The sequence below is a fragment of the Macrobrachium nipponense genome, chromosome 43, assembly GCF_015104395.2.
Source record: "Macrobrachium nipponense isolate FS-2020 chromosome 43, ASM1510439v2, whole genome shotgun sequence".
In the NCBI taxonomy this organism is placed as follows: Eukaryota; Metazoa; Arthropoda; class Malacostraca; order Decapoda; family Palaemonidae; genus Macrobrachium; species Macrobrachium nipponense.
The window spans coordinates 16,338,178-16,359,595 of record NC_061104.1 but is presented as its reverse complement, the minus strand read 5'-3'; the positions used below and the strand labels follow the sequence as shown (position 1 = coordinate 16,359,595).

Genomic DNA, 21,418 nt, shown 5'->3' with positions numbered 1-21,418 from the left:
TGTATGTATGCAGAGTATTAGAATAAAATAATGTTTTACCTAATTTAACACTGTTACTCAAGCCTTCATACGTAGTCAAACGGAAACCCATTTATAAACTTCATTTAAGCATTTTCCTGCCAAACTCCTGCGTTAAGCAGCATGTTCGTGTTTGCGTGTTATCGTTTGGATAACCACTTAATACTTTTTTTGCAAATGTCAGCACCAGTACAGAAACAAAACTTCCCCTCACCATGTCAGGAAACGTGTTGGTGCCCTTGACACCCAAAGCTTCGAGGCAGGTGTTGCAAAGTGCGTTTGAAAGGTGAAAGGTGAGAGGTGAGGCTTAAGCCTTTTTAAAACTGCTTATTGAGGCTGACTGATAGGGCCTTTCAATGAGTAACAACCTATTAGTCAATTTTTTTTTTAAAAAGTCGGGCTAGCACGTCCTACCGCAGGTCAGTATTCAGGGGATAGGTTCTCTTCTTCTCTCTACGATGCTATATCCTACTTGACTCGAAAGTTAAGTATATCTTAGTTTTACCAGACCACTGAGCTGATTAACAGCTCTCCTAGGGCAGGCCCGAAGGATTAGATATTTTCACGTGGCTAGGAACCAATTGGTCGCCTAACAACGGGACCTACAGCTTATTGTAGGATCCGAACCACATTATATCGAGAAATGAATTTCTATCACTAGAAATAAATTTCTCTGATTCCGCGTTGACAGAGCCGGGGAATCGAACTTCGGACCACCAGATTGGCAGCCGAGCGCGAAAACCACTCGTCCGGCGATGAACTTACTTGACTCGAACAATCTGCCTTTGTGATAGCAGTCACGAAAGAGCTGCTTTGTGTAATCATCGTGGGATTGTCGCCTTCTCTTTAGTGCTCCACTTCCTCCCTGGTGTGTCTGGCAAACAAAGAGCATTGACGTAGGTTGTGTGTCTGTCTGTGTGTGGGAAGCTCCGCTATTGTTGGATGACGCGCGGAGGCAAATTACCAGAAATTACGTCTTGCCTCTTAGGGAACCGTTAGGCTGGAAAATCCTCTTAATATTGAAGATTTGTTCTAATCTAGCTCCTCCTCTCTACCATGACTACAATCGCTCTTGAATTGGAAGAACACTCTTTCAAAAGGAAGTCTTGCCTTAAATTCAAGTAATATAGTGTGTTTCCAGTCATCTGATAAGTTCGTAAGTGTGTGTTGAGTTGCACACTAACCAGTAGGTCATAAAGTTGAATATTTTAGTCTCGTGAAATGTTTAATGGTATACTTACAATCCATATCAGTCGACCTGAAGATATGATAACTGGTTTCTTAGTTCATTGTCTGTCTGGTCAGTTTATTATTAATTCCATGGTTCAACGAATTCAAATTCCTTTGTATCCCATGCCGTACTGAAAAAAAAATCCGTTCCTTTAAGAAACCTGACAAACTCCTGGAAACTGAACAGGGACAGATTACTTATCATTTTATTACGACAGTCTGCATCCGGGTGGGTAAAAAGATAAGGAAACATTTCTATAATAACTCCCAACTGGGTCTGTTAGTATAGGGATGCCCACTTGTAAGATATTTAATTCTTTATTTTCCTACTCAGCATGACTTGGAAACGTATTCATAACACAGTGGTATCATATGATAACGGGGCATTTTATGAGTGAAAAAATAATATAAATAAATAAACTTGGCCGTATTCTGGTTATCTTTTAACACACCAGGAAAATAAATTCTGATAGAAATATATTTTTATTTTTTAATGTCCCTCTGCCTTCCCAGGGGAAACTCCATTTCAGAATAGTACGGAGGATTAAAGAGAACTAAGAAGGAAAGACAGGTGATTTATATATATAAAAAAAAAATACGAATGAGGAAAGGTAGACGATTTATGCAACGTTATTTTGATGGGCTAGAGAAAGTTTTTGGATATGTTTCTGATATTTAAAGAAAGATTAAGCCTTTTTAGTTTTGTTTGTTTGAGGGTGGAAGTAATAATAATAATAGTAATACTGTTGAATAAAATGGCAGAATTCAGCGAATTAATCTTATATGTTATCTTTTTTATATTGCTTATTACTTGCTTTTCTGGTGCGTAAAAAGAAAAATAGAAAAGATGATATATAAGATTAATTCGCTGAATTGTGTCATTTTATTCAACAGAATTTGTTTAAAAGAGGGTCTTCTTCCAAAATAATAATAATAATAATAATAATAATAATAATAATAATAATCAATAATAATAATAATAGTAGGATATGTAGGAAGTGCAATACGAAAAATGAAACCATAAACCACATAGCAAGCGAATGCCCGGCACTTGCACAGAACCAGTACAAAAAGAGGCATGATTCAGTGGCAAAAGCCCTCCACTGGAGCCTGTGCAAGAAACATCAGCTACCTTGCAGTAATAAGTGGTACGAGCACCAACCTGAGGGAGTGATAGAAAACGATCAGGCAAAGATCCTCTGGGACTATGATAATCAGAACAGATAGGGTTGATACGTGCAAACAGACCAGACGTGACGTTGATTGACAAAGTCAAGAAGAAAGTATCACTCATTGATGTCGCAATACCATGGGACACCAGAGTTGAAGAGAAAGAGAGGGAAAAAATGGATAAGTATCAAGATTTGAAAATAGAAATAAGAAGGATATGGGATATGCCAGTGGAAATCGTACCCATAATCATAGGAGCACTAGGCACGATCCAAGATCCCTGAAAAGGAACTCTAGAAAAACTAGAGGCTGAAGTAGCTCCAGGACTCATGCAGAAGAGTGTGATCTAGAAACGGCACACATAGTAAGAAAAGTGATGGACTCCTAAGGAGGCAGGATGCAACCCGGAACCAACCCCACACTATAAATACCACTCAGTTGAATTGAAGGACTGTGATAGAGCAAAAAAAAAAAAAAAAAAAAAAAAAAAAGAACAAATAATAATAAAATAATAATAATAAAAACGGACTTTGGAATGGGTGCTGGATGTAGTGGTTGGCGGATGAATGAGTGCCAGATGAACGTGGGGGGGGGGGGGGAGGGGGGTGTGATCTAGAAGCGTGAGGTCTGGTGCTGTATGGATGAGTACAAGACGAATGGGTGTCGGATGAACGGGTGCCAGATTTACAGGTGCCGGATGAACATGTGCCAGAGAACGGAGGGTACTGCATGAACAAGTGCCAGATGAATAGGTACTGGATGGAATAGTGCCGGATGAATGAATATACCCAATAGTAAACAGGTACCCGGATGAACAGATGCTGGAAGGAATAATGCTGGATGAATGGGTACATGATGAACGCATAACGGATGAACGGGTGCTGGATGGAATAGTGCCGGATGAACGGATGGGTGCGGTGGGGGGTTGGTGGGGGAGGGGATTGTGAGTACTGGAACGGTTATCCTTCAGTCGTACTACGTCATACTTTGGTCCTTTTTAAACTAACGTCCTGCTGTGGGGATTATATCCGATTTTTGTAGATAGGGATGTTAATGATTTCGGAAATGTAAGTTAAAAAAACAAAAACAAAAACAGACTTCGCTTAACTTGACCTAACTATTCCAGTAACTATTTTTAGTGCAGTTTTTCTATGTATCATATATTTTTTTTTTTTTTATTTTTTTTTTACATTTTACTCTCTCTCTCTCTCTCTCTCTCTCTCTCTCTCTCTCTCTCTCTCTCTCTCTCTCTTGTAGTGGCATATAGCTCGAGTATTTAAACCAAACCCGTATCACACTTCAATACCTATTCAGTAAATTGTTTGTCATCAGACCTAATATTTTAGTATAGAATCTTTCTTCAAACCCAAGTCGACCCTTGTGCTGTATTTTGTGTTACATTTCGAGACAATACAAATTGAAATATTTTTGCGTCCGAAAACACCTCGCTTGAGTGCTCTGAGAGCAAAGATATGTCCCCTTCATTCTTACTAGTTATTCCTCCTCCTCCTCCTCCTCCTCCTCCTCCCATCCTTTGATCCACAACCTCTCTAGGCAACTCACACACACACAACACACACACACGCTCACGAAAATAATGCAAAAGCTGGGTTTCAGCAAGAAAAAAAAAAAAAAAATAAAAAGGGAAAAAAAATCCTTTTCTCAGGCAAAAAAAAAAAAAAAAAAAAAAACTCCACCGAATTATTCATACTCTTCTTGCGCCTTCGCGGCTGCCGACATGTTTGTTTCCTGGTGAGGATATTTCCCAAGTGTCGTTAAGTAATCTAGGATATTCTTTGGTTGGGGAGTTGTGTGTTGTGTTGGGGGGGAAGGGTTTCATGAAGTTTTTTTTTTTTTTTTTTTTTTTTTGAGGTCGTTTGAACTTTGTCGCCTTACTTTCACGTGCGGTTTGTCGTCTTAATAAGTCGTTCCCGCACGACAATTTTTTTTTTTTTTTTAATGCCTTTAGTTCTTAGGTTTTTAGCTTTTGTACGTGTCTAGTATTTATTTGTTAATATACTTTCTGTATATTAATTTATTACTTATACTTCCTCCCTTGCAGCTACACATGTATTTATTTATTTACTTGTTTATTTTCGGTTACCAATTAGTATCATTTGACTTTCTACTTACCTTTTAAAATCCTCTTATAGGTTGAGCAAAAGATGGAATATTTAGGTGGAATATTTCCGAATAACCCAATTAAGTCTATTTATGCACATACACACGCACACGCACACACACACACACACACACATATATATATAAATATATATATATATATATATATATATATATATATATATATATATATATATAATATATATATATATAATATATATATATATATATATATATATATATAAATATATATATATATATATTTATATATATATATATCTATGATATATATATTATATATATATATATATATATATATATATATATATATATATATATGTATATATATATGTATATATATATATATATATGTATATATGTATATAGTATATATATATATATATATATATATATATATTTATATGTATATATATATATATATATATATATAAGAGATGAGGAGAGAGAGAGAGAGAGAGAGAGAGAGAGAGAGAGAGAGAGAGAGAGAGATGGTGTGGATAGATGGAGAGATAATTACGAAATAGTTAGAAAAAGGGTTAGACAGATAAAGAGGGACAGAGACAAAGACAAAAAAAAACGAAAACAAAATTCCTCCAACAGACATTTATGGAGTAAAGTCTTTCAAAAGTAGTAGTACTGTCACCCCCTCCCCTCTCCTCCTTCCCCCCTCTCCTCCCCCACACAACGGCGAGCTAAATAGCAGAGCTGTGAAAAGGTTCGTGTTCACAGAGGAAGTCCTACAAATGCTCCAATAGTGAAAGGAAAATCCTTTGCTGAAAGGACTTGCCTGGATGAAGAAGAAGAAGAAAAAGAAGAAAAGACAAACATAGAGAAGAAGAAGAAGAAGAAGAAGAAGAAAAGAGAAACACAGAGAAGAAGAAGAAGGGAAGAGAAACATAAAGGAGGAGAAGAAGAAGAAGAAGAAAATACAAACATAAAGAAGAAGAAAAACAAGAAGAAGAAACGAGAATAAGAAAACATAAAGAAGAAAAGAAAAAGAATCTAAAAAGAAGAAGAAGAAGAAAGAAGAAAGACAAACATAAAGAAGAAGAAGAAGAAGAAAAGAAAGAAAAAGAAAAATAAAGAGAAAAGAAGAAAAAGAAAAAGACAAACATAGAGAAGGAGAAGAAGAAGAAGAAAAGACAAACATAAAGAAGAAGAAGAAGAAAAGACAAACATAAAGAAAAAGAAGAAGAACAACGAAGAAAAACAAAAAAAAAAAAAAAAAAACAAGAAAAAAGAAGAAAAACAAACAAACATTAAGAAGCAGGAGGAGAAGGAGAAATAGAGGAAGAAGAAAAGACAAGCATAACGAAGCAGAAAAAGAAGAAGAAGAAATGAAGATAAAGAAAAAGAACAAGAATAAGGAGAAGAAAACGAAGAAAAAGAAAAAGAAGGAATGAGAAAAAGACCAAAATAGAAGCAAAATGAAAATAAGAAAATGAAGAAATAGAAGGAAAAAGAAAAAAAGAAGAAAAAGACAAATAAGGAGGAGTATAGAAGGGGGTTATATCTCCAAGGTTCGGATGGGGGGGGAGAGGGTCACGTCTTTTACAGCGGTTCTCATGGCTATAGTCTGTTGTATAAATAAGAGTCCTAATATACTGGGGGAGATGATGGCTCTCATATCCTGTTTGTGGTGTAGTGGCTTTTGTCTTCTCTCGTAATGATTTCGTACCCTGAAGCTAGTTCTCTCTCTCTCTCTCTCCTCTCTCTCTCTCTCTCTCTCTCTCTCAAGATTTTGCTAATGTTACATAGGGTATTTTGAATTGTACTGTTTAATGTGCTTTTAAACCCGATATTAATGCGACTCTCTCTCTCTCTCTCTCTCTCTCTCTCTCTCTCTCTCTCTCTCTCTCTTATGCTAATATTACATAGGGTATTTTTATTTGTACTGTTTAATGTGCTTTGAAGCCCACAATATTAATGTAAATTTCTCTCTCTCTCTCTCTCTCTCTCTCTCTCTCTCTCTCTCTCTCTCTCTCTGAGATTTCCCCTGTTGTACAGGATGTTTAGCCATATCCTTTAATGTACGGTAAACTCATAATTTCTCTCTCTCTCTCTCTCTCTCTCTCTCTCTCTCTCTCTCTCTCTAAATACAGAGTATTTATGCACACTGTTTAATGTACGGTGAACTCATAATTTCAGTCTAACCTCTCTCTCTCTCTCTCTCTCTCTCTCTCTCTCTCTCTCTCTCACCGAGTGGTTCACGTTGTCTCTGTTATTTGGAAGTGAGTCAGATTTCTCCTCTTGTGACGAGAACACACTAATGGGGATCTGACGTACATACCCGGAGGACTGTGACGTTAAGTTGCCATTGTTTCTCAATCCGGGGAACATTCACCATTATTATATTCCGTTATTGTTTTACTCGGGAGTTACGTTCACAGGGACATTTCGCCATGAGGTGCCTGGTTATGAGGGCGCGTGTGTGTGTAGGTGGGTGTATTTTAGCCTCCTTTTGCTGTACTCAATCAGTGCAAAGTAGTTATTGGGAGAAGGTCGTAAAAGTACTAGTTATTAGCAATTATTTTTGTTTCGATCCAGAGACGATTTATTCATCGTTCCAGAAACAATTTATATTTCATTCCAGAAACGATTTATTCCTTTTCATTTCAGAAACTATTTATTCGTCGTTCCATTCCAGAAACAATTTATTTTTCATTCCAGAAACGATTTAGTATTCCTTTTCATTCCAGAAACAATTTATTGTTTGATTCCAAAAACGATTTATTCCTTTTCAGTCTAGTAACGATTTATTCGTCGTGCCAGAAACAATTTATTGTTCATTCCAAAAACGAGTTATTCATTTTCATTCCAGTGACGATTTATTCCTTTTCATTCCAGGAACGATTTGTTCTTCTTCATTCCAGAAACGATTTTTTCTTTTTCATTCCAGTAACGATTTATTCTTCTTCATTCCAGAAACGGTTCCAGTCCTCTTCTTAGTATGTGGCTTTCTGGCACTGATCGTTGTGGCAGTGATAGTGGCATCGTTGGTCCTTTGCAATAAGAGACACACCAGTGGTAAAGGTGAGTCACGAATTACCAATTGTCACTTTATTTAATATATTAACAAAAAGTAGATTTTAAAATAGATATTTGGCGGGAGAGGTAAGCCACGAATTGTCAATTATTTTATTTATAAAATGAAGCAAATGAAAGTAGATTTAAAATAAATTCTTTGTCAGTGGAGATACGCCACGAATTACCAATTGCCACTTTATTTAATATATTAAACAAATGAAGGTAGATTTTAAAAGAAATATTTGGCAGGAGAGGTAAGCAACGAATTACCAATTGTCACTTTTTTTGATATGTTAAACGATTAAAGGTAGATTTTAAAAATAAGTATTTGGCAGTAGAGGTAAGCCACGAATTACCAATTGTCACTTTATTTAATATATTAAACAATTAAAGGAAGATTTTAGAATAAATATTTGGCAGGAGAGGTAAGCCACGAATTACAAATTGTCATTTTATTTGATATATTAAGCAACTCAAGGTAAATTTTAAAATAAATCCCTTGTCAGGGGAGGTATCATTTTATTTAATATATTAAACAATTAAGGTAGATTTTAAAAAAATATTTGGCAGAAGAGCTAAGCCACGAATTATCAATTGTCATTTTATTTGATATATTAAAGAAATGAAGGTAGTTTTTAAAATAAATCCTTTGTGAGGGGAGGAAAGCCACGAATGATCAAATGTCAGTTGACTTAGTATACTGTATTAAACAACTGAAGGTAAATTTTAGAATAAATCCTTTGTCAGGGGAAAAAAGACATGAGTTATCGATCATTTTATTTAGCGTATATTAAGCGAATGAAGGTAGATTTTAAAATAAAATTGAATCCTTAGTCGGGGGAGGTAAGTCACTGATTATTAATTATTTTATTTAAGAGTATATGAAACAACTGAAGGTAGAATTTACGATAAATCTTTAATTTTGGGGGAGCGGGGTTTGGGTATTTTGGTATCTTTGCAACCCCATCTTGTGTCCGTCAGTTGCAAACCGTATCCATTTACTCCCTAAGCGAAAAATAAGTGCAGAAGTATACAAATGACTCCCATTGACTTCCTCCTTCTGCATCTCAGTTGGTGGGAAGTTTGATAATAATTTTGCAACACGCGCGTCGGAATTATGTCCAGAGATGAAATTGTCATTTCCTTTGCATCAGGCGATACTATTTCACGTTGCAAATGTGCACGGCTCCCTGGCATTGTCTTCCCTTTGAGTTAGTTTTGATTTCGGTAAGAATTCCGAACGACACTTGTGTGTCTGTATGCGTTTCGCTGGCGCGTCCATGTGATTGCGAACAAAACGGAAAACGGTTACTTTTGGTGCTCGCGATTGCTGTCGGTTGTTTTAGAATTCAGAGACGAAGGTATTGTATAAGGTTGCTTATTCGAGGTGGATATTCCGTTAAAAGGAACTGATACTGAAACACACACACACACTATATATATATATATATATAATATATATATATATATATATATATATTATATATATATATTTATATATATATATATATATATATATATATATTATATATATATATATATATATATATTATATACATATATATATATATATTTATTATTATATAATTATATATAATATATTATTATATATTATATATAATACATATATACATACACACATATACACACAAACGTGTACCACGTAAGACACGGTAATGATTTACCCAAAGTGTCAAAGCGCGGGATTTTTTGTTTATTAATTTGGTTTCTTTTAAGGGAACAAACACAAACATTGCCTTACAAAAAATCCAAAAAAACTTTCAGAAATATTGTCGTCAGCAGTTTGTTTAGTATAACCCTCGGTATACATGACTCAATATGTATGTATCACTGTATACCCCATAGAATGAATACATGCATAAAGCGACCTAGGACCAAAAAAATTAATAAATAATTTATAAAACGCACAAACTATAACACCCCCTCCCTTCAAACCCCCCTTCGCTCCCTCCCTCCTCCTCCCCCCACCCCGCCACCATACACACACAACCCCCCCCCCCCTTCAAACCCCCCCCCCCCCCCCCCCACTTTCAAGCTGTAGGCATCGGATAACTTCCGATAGAGAAGTGTCGATAACAGCGAAGCCGGAGCATAATTGGAGGGTGTTGGGGAGTGATGAGAGAGAGAGAGAGAGAGAGAGAGAGAGTGAGAGTGTGTGTCTGTGTCCCGGGGGCGTGACGTGTCTTTTCGAGCGCCGAAAATTGGCAGTCGGGTACTCGTTAGGGGTATCGGCTTTCCCTGGAGGTGTAGGTGGCGCCTTTTGCTAATTGAAACCGAATAGCGCGTCGCTTCGAAATGTGATTGTCATCATCGTCTTATATACAAGCCACGACTACAGCAGCGACAGCTACAACAGTTGTGATAAATAATGATGATGGTATGGGGGTGGGGGTTGAATTGAGTATTAGTTATAAGGGCATACGTTGTTCAGTGAGCGGCCATGAACTTCCAGAAGGTTGTCATTTATTATTATTATTATTATATTATTATTATTATTATTATTATTATTATTAATTCATCTACAACAACAACAGCAGTAATAAATGATGATGATAAAATTGGTTGTTATTGCGAATGTTTGTCGTAATGAGTATATGTTGCTTATGCACTTACGGAGGCCATGAAGCTTAGAAAGATTATTATTATTATTATTATTATTATTATTATTATTATTATTCTTATTATTATTATTATTACTGATCTACAACAACAACAGCAGTATTAAATGATGATGATAGAATTGGTTGTTATTGGAAATGTTTGTCATCATGAGCATATGTTGTTAATACGCAAACGGAGGCCATGAAGCTTAGAAAGAGTATTATTATTTTTTTTCTCCACCAAGAGTGTTGTTTTTTGTTTATTGTTTATTTTATGGAAACTCAGAGGTCTGTGACCTTCACCTTTAATCTGTTCAAGGTCCAATTCACCCTGTCTTTCAAAAATTACCTTCTGGGGTCAGTGAGGGTAAAAAAAAAATCATCACTAGGAATGATGCCCGGGCCAAAATCAGATTCCTAAATCCTGCTACATCCTTTAGTAGGTCGTTCAACCCCTTAAAAGGTACCCTAAAAATATCCCTTAAGAAGGGGGATGTTGTTAAGGAAGATTTAGTGCCGTTTAAAGATACACTGGCCTCTGCCAGATTCATTCTTTCTGCCTAATTTTGACGGAATGGAATGTTAGGAAGCAAAGCTTGAATATTTCATCATCGGTTCGAGATTAATAATAATAATAACAATAATAATAATAATAATAATAATAATAATAATAACTAATAATAACGATCAGGAGGAAACGTCGCGTTAGAACTTAGACGAGAGAGAGAGAGAGAGAGAGAGAGAGAGAGAGAGAGAGACAGAGAAGAGGAGATGAGAGAGAGAGAGAGAGAATTGTATAAGCAATAATAAATCAAATGACTCAACCGAATTTTACCATGCCCTTTGGTGCGTTGCTCGCCAGTCTAACGCAACAACGAGAAAGCTGTCATCAGAAAGATAGAGAAGACTCTTTATAAGATTAATAGTGCTGAAAGCAGCAGTCATTTAAAAAAAAATAATAATAATAATGAGTTAGAATTATGTTTTATTTTTCGTCTATCTCAGCAATACAAGTCCTCGGGGGATAATCAGACGGAAGATACCAAACCTTTAATAATAATAATAATAATAATAATAATAATAATAATAATAATAAGTTAGAATTATTTTTAATTTTTTGTCTATCTCAACAATACAAGTCTCGGGAGCAGTCAGACTAGATACCAAATCTGAAATAATAATAATAATAATAATAATAATAATAATAATAATAATAATAATAATAATAATAATAATTTGCAAGTATTTGATCGCGGATTATAACCAGGTTAGACATCGTGTGTTCATGGTTTTTCCTCTTAAAAAACAGCAAAAACAATTTTTTTTTTTCTTTTTAACTGTGTCAATCTCGAAGTCTTTTGATAGCTTGTTCAATTTGTTTTTTATTTGCCAGTTGCGGATATATCAGTTCTGTTGCTGAGAAAACTGTTTAATTTGTTATTTGCAGCAAATGATTTCTTTGCAATAATATCATTTTTGCTGTTATCATCATCAATTTGCAACAAGTAAGTTCTGTCAAATTGTGGTTATCTGGGACCATCTTTTTCATTTGATTATTTTTCTAGTTGTTTATTTATTTATTTATTTATTTATTTATTTTACCATGGCCCTTGCATGGTGAAATCCTCATTCTCTCTCTCTCTCTCTCTCTCTCTCTCTCTCTCTCTCTCTCAAGTAATAAAATCCAAAAATAAGAAAGAAAACAAATAAAGAGAGAAATCAAGAATATCAGGTAAAAGAGAAAAGCAAACCACCAATGAGATATGCAGAGGTGTCAGCAAAAAATTTCAAAGCATCAGCTCCGAAATTCTACTCAAGAGATAATACGTATTTATTATGCAAGAGGAGGTATTGCAGAAACGACGGAGGGAAAATTGCAGATTCAGACACAAAATGAATAATTATGATGAAGGAAGATCAAATATTATGGAAAAGTTGGATTTTTTAATGTCAGAATTTCTGGAAATGAAAAAAAGAACAACATACCAGAACAGGAAAGAGACATGGGAAAATCCTTATTACTACCAGTATTAAATGAAGGAGACAACACGCAAACCATCATAGTGATGAATGCGCAGGGTTTAGTTACGAGTAACTCAAAAAGAAAAATAGAGTACTTAGAAGAACTAACCCAAAAATGAAAAGAAAATAGATATAATGAATATAAGTGAAAACCTGGTATTCCCAAGAGACTGGGAATGATGATCAAATAAAAGGGTTCCAAACTTATAGATCAGATAGAAAAAATAGGAATCAAGGGGAACCGCAATATATGGGAAAGACAAAAAACAAGGAAAAATATATGAGAAATATAGTAACTCAGAATGTGAACTAATAGCGGTAGAATTTGAATCTGAAAAATTGATGAACATAGTAATATATAGACCTCCTAATACTAAGAGTTTGACTTAATAATTGAAAAATGGATGATATATGTAGAAATCACAAGGACTGGACTATTCTCCTATCTGGTGACTTCAACTTTCCTTTCGTAGAATGGAAAGAACGAATAGGAGATTGTGGTTGTACTTATACTATAAAAAAGAGAGTAATAGTAGTGCAGAAGATAAGAGGCAATTTGAAAAGCTATTAGATATGCTACTAGAATACAACATTCAACAAATAAATCACCTGCCAACAAGAAAGGAAAATACTTTAGACCTAGTATTTGTGAACGAGATGAATTATGTTAAAGAAAATAATAGTTTATAATGCGAGTATTTCAGACATAATGTCATAGAATTAACAGTCATTCCAAAGCAAGTGAAAATAGAGATAAGCAAGAAATGAAAAGTGGGAAGGATATGGAAAATACAACTTCTACAGTAAAAATAAAATGGTCAGAAATAATGAAGAATTAAACAAAGATTGGGATAACATTTTCGTAAGTGATGACATAAGGGTAAATACGGAGATATTATATAAAATATTGGAGATAATAGTGGAAAAATATATACCGAAGAAGAAAGTAAACATCATTCATACATACCAAGAGACAGAAGGTCTTGCAAAGAAAAAAATGCATGGAAAGTTATAGAACTAAAAAGTAAGATAGAAAATGCAGAACAAAAGATTATACAATCAAAAGAAAATGAAAAACGGGACTTGGAAGAAAAAACCCTATAAATATCAAGCAAAACCCCAAACTATTATACTCATATGCGAAGAAGATGAATAAAAGAAGAATAGAAATAGGCCTCTAAAAAAAGAAATTGAAGGCGATTAACGAATGAAAAAAAAAAGGAGGAAATTTGCACTACTTGGAGAACGATATAGAGAGAATTCACCCCTAGAATAGATAATGAAGATAATGATATAGAAGTAAGGGATGAAAATAGTGAATATTTAGCTGACATAGATATTAATGAAGCTGATATTGTGCAGGCTATTAATGAAATTAAAAAATGGAGCTGCTGCAGCCGGCCATGATGGAATTCCTGCTATTTTGTTAAAGAAAGTAGTTCATTCTATCGCAAAGCCACTTGCAATATTATTAAGACAAAGTGTAGATACAGGCAAGATATGTGATGAGCACAAAATTAGCATATATTACCCTACTTTCAAAAGTGGATCAAGACTAGAGGCAAGTAATTATAGGCCTGTGAGTCTAACATCACATATTATGAAAGTGTATGAAAGGGTAATGAAGAAAAATATTATGAAACATTTAATAAAAAATAATTTGTTTAATAAAGGACAACATGGTTTCGTACCCGGAAAAAGTACACAAACCCAACTGTTAGTCCACCGTGAAAACATATTCAAAAATATGAAAAGCGGAAATGAACAGATGTGGTTTATTTAGACTTTGCAAAAGCTTTTGATAAAGTAGACCATAATATATTAGCGAAGAAAATTAGAAAACACAATATCGTGGATAAAGTAGGAAGATGGTTAAAAGAATTTTTACACAAACAGAAAACAGATAGTTATTGCAAACGACGAGAAATCGGATGAAGCCAAGGTAATATCCGGTGTGCCGCAAGGTAGGCGTGTTAGCTGCAATACTGTTTGTTATTATGATTGAAGACATAGACAATAATGTTAAGGATTCGTAGTGAGTAGTTTCGCAGATGACACAAGAATAAGTAGAGAAATTACTTGTGATGAAGATAGGAACGCTCTACAAAGAGACCTTAACAAAGTATATGATTGGGCAGAGGTAAATAGGATGGTATTAACTCTGATAAATTTGAATCAATAAATTATGGAGACAGAGAAAGAAAGCTATATGCATATAAGGGACCTAATAATGAGACCATCACAAATAAGGAAGCAGTTAAAGACCTTGGTGTTATGATGAATAGGAACATGTTATGCAATGATCAAATAGCAACTCTGTTGGCAAAATGTAAAGCAAAAATGGGAATGTTGTTACGGCACTTCAAAACAAGAAAAGCTGAACACATTGATGCTTTATAAAACATGTTCGTAGTCCACTTGAATATTGCAATATGATATGGTACCCACCACTATCAAAAGGATATTGCACAAATAGAGAGTGTACAAAGGTCCTTTACAGCTAGAATAGAAGAAGTTAAGGACCTAGACTACTGGGAAAAGACTACAATTCTTAAAATTATATAGTCTAGAAAGGAGAAGAGAACGCTACATGATAATTCAGGCATGGAAACAGATAGAAGAATAGCAGAAAATATCATGGAACTAAAAATATCAGAAAGAGCAAGCAGAGGTAGTAGAAAAAAATTAAATAGTGCCCAAAACTATACCAGGAAAAATAAGGAAAGCACAGCCGGACATTAATCCACTACGCACCAGCATCGATAATGCAGCGTCTATTCAATGCGTTTGCCAGCTCATCTGAGGATATATCACGGAGTGGAGCGTAGATGTGTTTAAGAATAAGCTCGACAAATATCTAAACTGCATCCCAGACCATCCAAGATTGGAAGATGCAAAATATACCGGAAGATGTACTAGCAACTCTCTGTAGACATTAGAGGTGCCTCACACTGAGGGACCTGGGGCAACCCGAACAAGATGTAAGGTCTGTAAGGTAGGTAAGGTCTCTCTCTCTCTCTCTCATATTTCATAATGCTTGTTAATGGATTGGTGAAATCCTCTCTCTCTCATATTTCATAATGCTTGTTATTGGATAGGTGAAATCCTCTCTCTCTCTCTCTCTCTCTCTCTCTCTCTCTCTCTCTCTCTCTCTCTCTCTCTCTCTCTCATTCCATTTATGCTCATCCGTTCTGTGGGCGTCCTTTATCATGGCCACCCAGCATCATTTCCTCATTAATGTCTCGGATAACCACCAATTCCAGCGTAATTAGAGTTATAAGAGAATATAATTAGCCCTTCAGTCATCTTCTAAAAGCATTCTGATGACGATGTTTCGCCTCCAGCCTTTGAGTTTCTCGGCTTCTTCTTCATTCCTTCCTTCTTCTTCTTCTTCTTCTTCTTCTTCTTCTTCTTCTTCTTGGCCAACGAAGGGTTTTTTCTTGAAGGTGAGGGAAAAGCGAGAGAGAGAATGAATAGAGGAGGAGGAGGAGGAGAATAGGATGAAAATAGGAACAGAGAAGGTTAAAAAGAGGATTAAGAATAGAATGAAAATAGGATGAATAGGTGGAGAAACGGGAGCTGAGAAGTAGTATATATCGGAAGGATTAGGAAGTGAGGAACAAAAAAAAAAAAAAAAAAAAAAAAAACAGGCATAAATGCTTGTGATAAGGACGAGGAGTAATCGAGAAAGAGAGACAGTCGGAATTTTTTAGGCAAGCTGTTCCCTGCGCGGCCGCAAGCGCGCACTGCCGGGTATTTCTTGGGAATAGTTATCCGGGAACCATTGGGGTTATTTTTGTTTATGAAAGCACTCAAGTACGATTTACATTGTATAACGTAATTGAGGTCATACACTCGATTTTGTTGATCTCTTGAACCATTTTTTAGTTTTCTGTAAAATAAAACTCTTGAGAGATGGCTATTTGTCTGTACGTCCATACTTTTTCTGTCCGCCCTCAGGTCTTAAAAACTACTGAGGCTAGAGGGCTGCAAATTGGTATATTGATCCTCCACACACATTTCATCAAACTTACCAAATTTCAGTCCTCTAGCCTTAGTAGTCTTTTTATTCTAAAAATATCCTTGAGCGTGCGTCAGGTGACAACAACCACAGGCCACCACTGGCCTGAGGCTGACACTTTCATGGCCCGTGACTGAGAGTTTCAAGCAGCATTTTAAACTGTACAGAAAATTCGATTGCGCCAAAAAAGAAAAAAAAAGCCTTTGGCTTATTTGGATCAAAGAATTGTTTTTGAAACTTTGTTACTGTTTTATGGCTCGGAAATTATTTTTATATCAATCTGATTTTATACTATAAAACTGCTGTTTTCTGTCTTATTCTAGTTTTTTTTTTAATCCCGAGAGTTTTATCTTATCCTAAAAGCATCCCTTATCTTCCTTTTTAATTAATATCAGAGATGGCGAAAACGAATTTTCCTCCGGTTCGAAATATCGGTACAAGCGAGACGGACATTTAATCCCGTTTCATTATCTCGAAGCAATTGCCTCAAATACGTGGTTATGAAGCTATTTCGTCTTAACGATTTCAAGAAAATTATGAAAGATGGGGTGAAAAAAAAACGAGTAAGTCTTCATCAGTTTAGCTGACCTTCGAGTAAGGTTTTTGTTTTGTCTTTTCTGTCAAGGTGTAAATTTAATATATTATTTTCCTTCGTTCGTGCTGTCTCTCTCTCTCTCTCTCTCTCTCTCTCTCTCTCTCCTCTCTCTCTCTCTCTCTCTCTCTCTCTTCATCAGTTTAGATGATTTCGAGTAAGGTTTGTCTAGTCTTCTCTGTCAAGATGTAGATTTAGTATATTTTTATTCTCCTTCATCTGTGCTCTCTCTCTCTCTCTCTCTCTCTCTCTCTCTCTCTCTCTCTCTCTCTCTCTCTCTCTTCCTAGAAAATAGTTGACCAGGAAATGTTCTCTGTTCCTCTCTAGAGAATAAACAGAAATAAAGGTTTTTCTGCTTATGCCTAGAGAGTGGTTAAATGAGGGTGTGTGTTGTGCTATATTCTAAGGAAAAGAAGGATATGGACGGCTTGCCTGTCCCATGCTTGAAAATTGAGGAATTTGAATTATTTTGTATGCAGGTTTCAAGGAAATACTATCGTTTTGAAATTCTGTAATCCTAAATTTTTCTAATTCCGATTTTTTTTTAATTTATTTATTTATTTATTTATATTTTATTTTTTTTTTTGCGTTTTTCGCATTGGAAGAAAGCGACATTAATGTAACATCTTGTTTTTCACCCTTCCCTAAAATTAATTTGGCCATTTAAAAAAAAAGGAGAGAAATAGGACTTTTTGTCTTTGAAATATTCTGTACTTGTAACTTTTCAAATTGTATTACCTAAAGCTTGACGATTTTCACATTGGAAGAAAGCCATAAAAAATGTTTTTTTTATCCTTACAAAAATTTATTTTGTCAGTTTTGAAAATGGTTAAATTAAAGAAACAGAGAAATTTATTTTGTCAGTTTTGAAAATGGTTAAATTAAAGAAACAGAAATTTATTTTGTCAGTTTTGAAAATGGTTAAATTAAAGAAACAGAAATTTATTTTGTCAGTTTTAAAAATGGTTAAATTAAAGAAACAGAAATTTATTTTGTCAGTTTTGAAAATGGTTAAATTAAAGAAACAGAAATTTATTTTGTCAGTTTTGAAAATGGTTAAATTAAAGAAACAGAAATTTATTTTGTCAGATTTGAAAATGGTTAAATTAAAGAAACAGAAATTTATTTTGTCAGTTTTGAAAATGGTTTAATTAAAGAAACAGAAATTTATTTTGTCAGTTTTGAAAATGGTTAAATTAAAGAAACAGGTTAACGACTAAAACATTATCTACCACAGTGAATTTTCAGTGACGCGTCCCAATGTGCCAATTGGCCGAATCAAAAATGAAATCTATCACGCTGTAGTCCGGTTATATGAAAACCAAATACTTTCGTTTTTAAATGCCATATCGTGTGATCGCAATATCGTTCTGGAGCAGCACTGTAACATTCACGAGTTTTAACAACACGCTAATAAACTTGCACGCGGCCTGTTAGATGTTTTATCAGCCTAGGTGTAAGTTAAAGTTCAAGTTAAAGTTTACAGCGTATTGGACTTCGGTTCAGCGTTAAGCGGCGTGTCTTTAAAACGAAATGTTTTGCTTGGTAGTTTTGACATTTTGTTCGTTATGAGACATGATTATTGTTTGCATGAATTCTGTCATTGTGTTTACATATGTACACACACACACACACACACAACACACCACACCACACACATATATATATATATATATATATATATATTATTATATATATATAGAGAGAGAGAGAGAAGAGAGAGAGAGGAGCACACTAGGATGGCACTGTACTTTCGTTCATTATCAATATTTGTCCAGTATCAGAGTCAAACATCGGGTAGAGAGAGAGAGAGAGAGAGAGAGAGAGAGAGAGAGATGGCACTGTACTTTCGTTCATTATCAATATTTTGTCCAGTATCAGAGTCCAAACATCGGGTGAGGAGACGAGAGGGAGAAGACGAGAGAGAGCGTATGTCCTCAAGGAAACAGTATATTCATTCTGAACCAATGTCTCCTCTTTGCTACATCCCACAGTATATCTGGCCCTGAGCCGAAATAAATATTTATTATTATTATTATTCTTATTATTATTATTATTTTATTATTATTATTATTATTATTATTATTATTATTATGATTGTTGTTGTTGTTGTTGTTAACATCATCTAAATATTCAATACTCATTCCTAAAGCATTTCATTCTAACATCGAAATCTTGAAAATAAGAACACTTCAACTTGAACAGCTGACGAAAATCTAGTGCCAAGTTCCTGGTAGGAAATGTCCTACTTGAAGAAGTAACGAGAGGAATCCTATTTCCTACCCGGATCCCATCTCCCGTTTTGGAACATATCCGGCAAAAGGTGACCTTTCGAATCCAAAGGATGTATTACGTACTCCCGTTGTTTATCAAGGAATTTTCGTATAGTTGAAAAACACACACTTTGTTTCGTTAAATGTCAATTTTGCTATGACGTGAAGGACAAGTCTCGTATACGACAGTCAGGTGAAGTGGTCTCGTTTATAAATGGGTAGGGTTTTTTGTCTATTAATAATTAATATTTGAGGATGATTAAGGTTTCTTAAGTAATAATAGGTGCTCTAAGGTCTAAAAGCTTTCATGATTCTCTAAATAGGTACCCTTTTTTCATCACGTTTTCTGCAAGGATGTGTGAGTGACCTAAATTTGTTTGTGTCAAAGTTGTCTCTTTAAAAAAAAACTTTAGATAGATTCATTGGTTCTGAAAAACGGAGGAAATTTGAGGTTTCCAAATCGCAGGATGATTTTTTGCTCTCTCTTTGCTTATCGTTTTGCAAATTTATCTGCTATTTTTCAGTTTCGGATAAAAGTTAAAGTCACAACGTAGGCTTAACGTTCTAGTCCTATTTAAAATTGAAAAATTAAAACTTTTGTTAACATTTGCATCAAATAAACTGTCTAGCATAGGCCTAACGCCCCAGCGCAGTTGAAGAAAAAATATTTGCATCAAACATTAACTGTCTAGCTTAGTCCTAAAGTCCCAGCACTGTTAAAGAAAAAAATTCAATAAAACATTAACTGTCTAGCATAGGCCTAATGTCCCAGCCCCGTCAAAAAAAACAATGCATCAAACATTAACTTTCTAGCTTAGGCCTAACTTCCCAGCTTTGTGAAAGGAAAAAAATTGCATCAAACATCGTTAGCCTAACATCCCAACCTTGTTAAAAAAAAAAAAAAAAAAAAAAGCGCTTTTGTTAACTTTTGCAACAAGCAAATGGGACTTGAGTTCCAGTGAGTCCTAATATTGAATATATTCAGAAATGGTTAATATAAGAGGGCAAAGTAACGCTCACAAATCATTCTGTGAGCTGCTGTTTACTTCAGTAACGAGTCACTCCCCTTTGCGCGTTACTCCATAAAGCTACAAGTTAGTGAGAGTCACATACGCTTTAAGTGTTGAGGAAGAAATAAAAAAAAAAATCGGATGCACTCCTATTCTGGGTGAGACAAATCAATAGTCTTGGATCTAGGCCATGGCAAACCCATAGGCTAGAGAGAGAGAGAGAGAGAGAGAGAGAGAGAGAGAGAGAGAGAGAGAGAGAGAGGCTTTTGATTGCCCAATCGGTTTTTGGGGGAGGTTCCTTCTTGTTTGTGTTTCGTTGTTTGTTCATTTATGTCTAGTATTCGTAATTTGTGCTTGGAATGTTTTCACCTTTTTCATTTTTTTTAAGTGTCAGAATTAAAGAACCTAACTAAAGGTATTATTGGCATTGATAACAACCCGTTTGCTTTCTTGGTTGTGATTAGAATCTATATAGTTTTTACATCCAATTTTCAACTATTCTCAATCTTAGTACGGGAATGACAATTATTTTGACTACCATCTTTTATACTACCTCAGCAAATATGGATATTGCCGATTAATCTTAGTTTTTTTGTTTTTGTTTTTTTGTATCATGTTATCTTATTTATCTAGACTGTATGTTATTTTTCTATTCTTTGTATATTCCATATACATGTATATGGCCTATAGCTGAAAAATAAAGATTATTATTATTATTATTGATATTATAACACAATCTGTTGTGACCCTTTATAAGTTAGTCGGCATATTCAAGGTTGGCTATTTTATTATTATTATTATTATTATTATTATTATCATTATTATTATTATTATTATTATATTATTATTATTTTATTATTATTATTATTATTATTATTTATTATTATTATTGTATTGTTATGGTCCTAGAAGATAGAGCCTATACCGTTTTATGTCAGTTTAACAAGGCGTAATGTGACCTCCAGATTTTCCCCTCACGGTTAAGTTGTAGATATTATATTCCCAACTTAACGCGAAGTGGTCTTCGTAATTAACACTCAAACTAAGTACTACTCCTACTAACAACAAGGATCAAATAAAGAGGACAGAAATTAAACGCGTTCATATACTCAATTATAAGTGTGGAAAAAGAAAATAATCGTATAGAAACACAGCCCAAATTCAGTACACAAAATAGATTAAGTTATAGTAGAGGGATGGACAAAATCAAAAGTATTATTATTATTATTATCATTATTATCATTATTATCTCGTAAAGCCGTTGATTCGTGTATAAAAGCCATCGTTGCATC

General features: G+C 34.6%; 1 protein-coding gene across 1 annotated transcript in view; it reads left to right on the top strand.

Annotated features, from left to right (window-relative positions):
* The window catches only part of LOC135213542 (irregular chiasm C-roughest protein-like), a 222,023-nt gene that overhangs the window by 188,596 nt on the left and 12,009 nt on the right, over positions 1-21,418 (top strand). Inside the window, exon 10 of the mRNA XM_064247493.1 lies at positions 7,486-7,593. Within this exon, the coding sequence (XP_064103563.1) occupies positions 7,486-7,593 (108 nt within the window). The remainder of the gene's footprint in view (positions 1-7,485; positions 7,594-21,418) is intronic.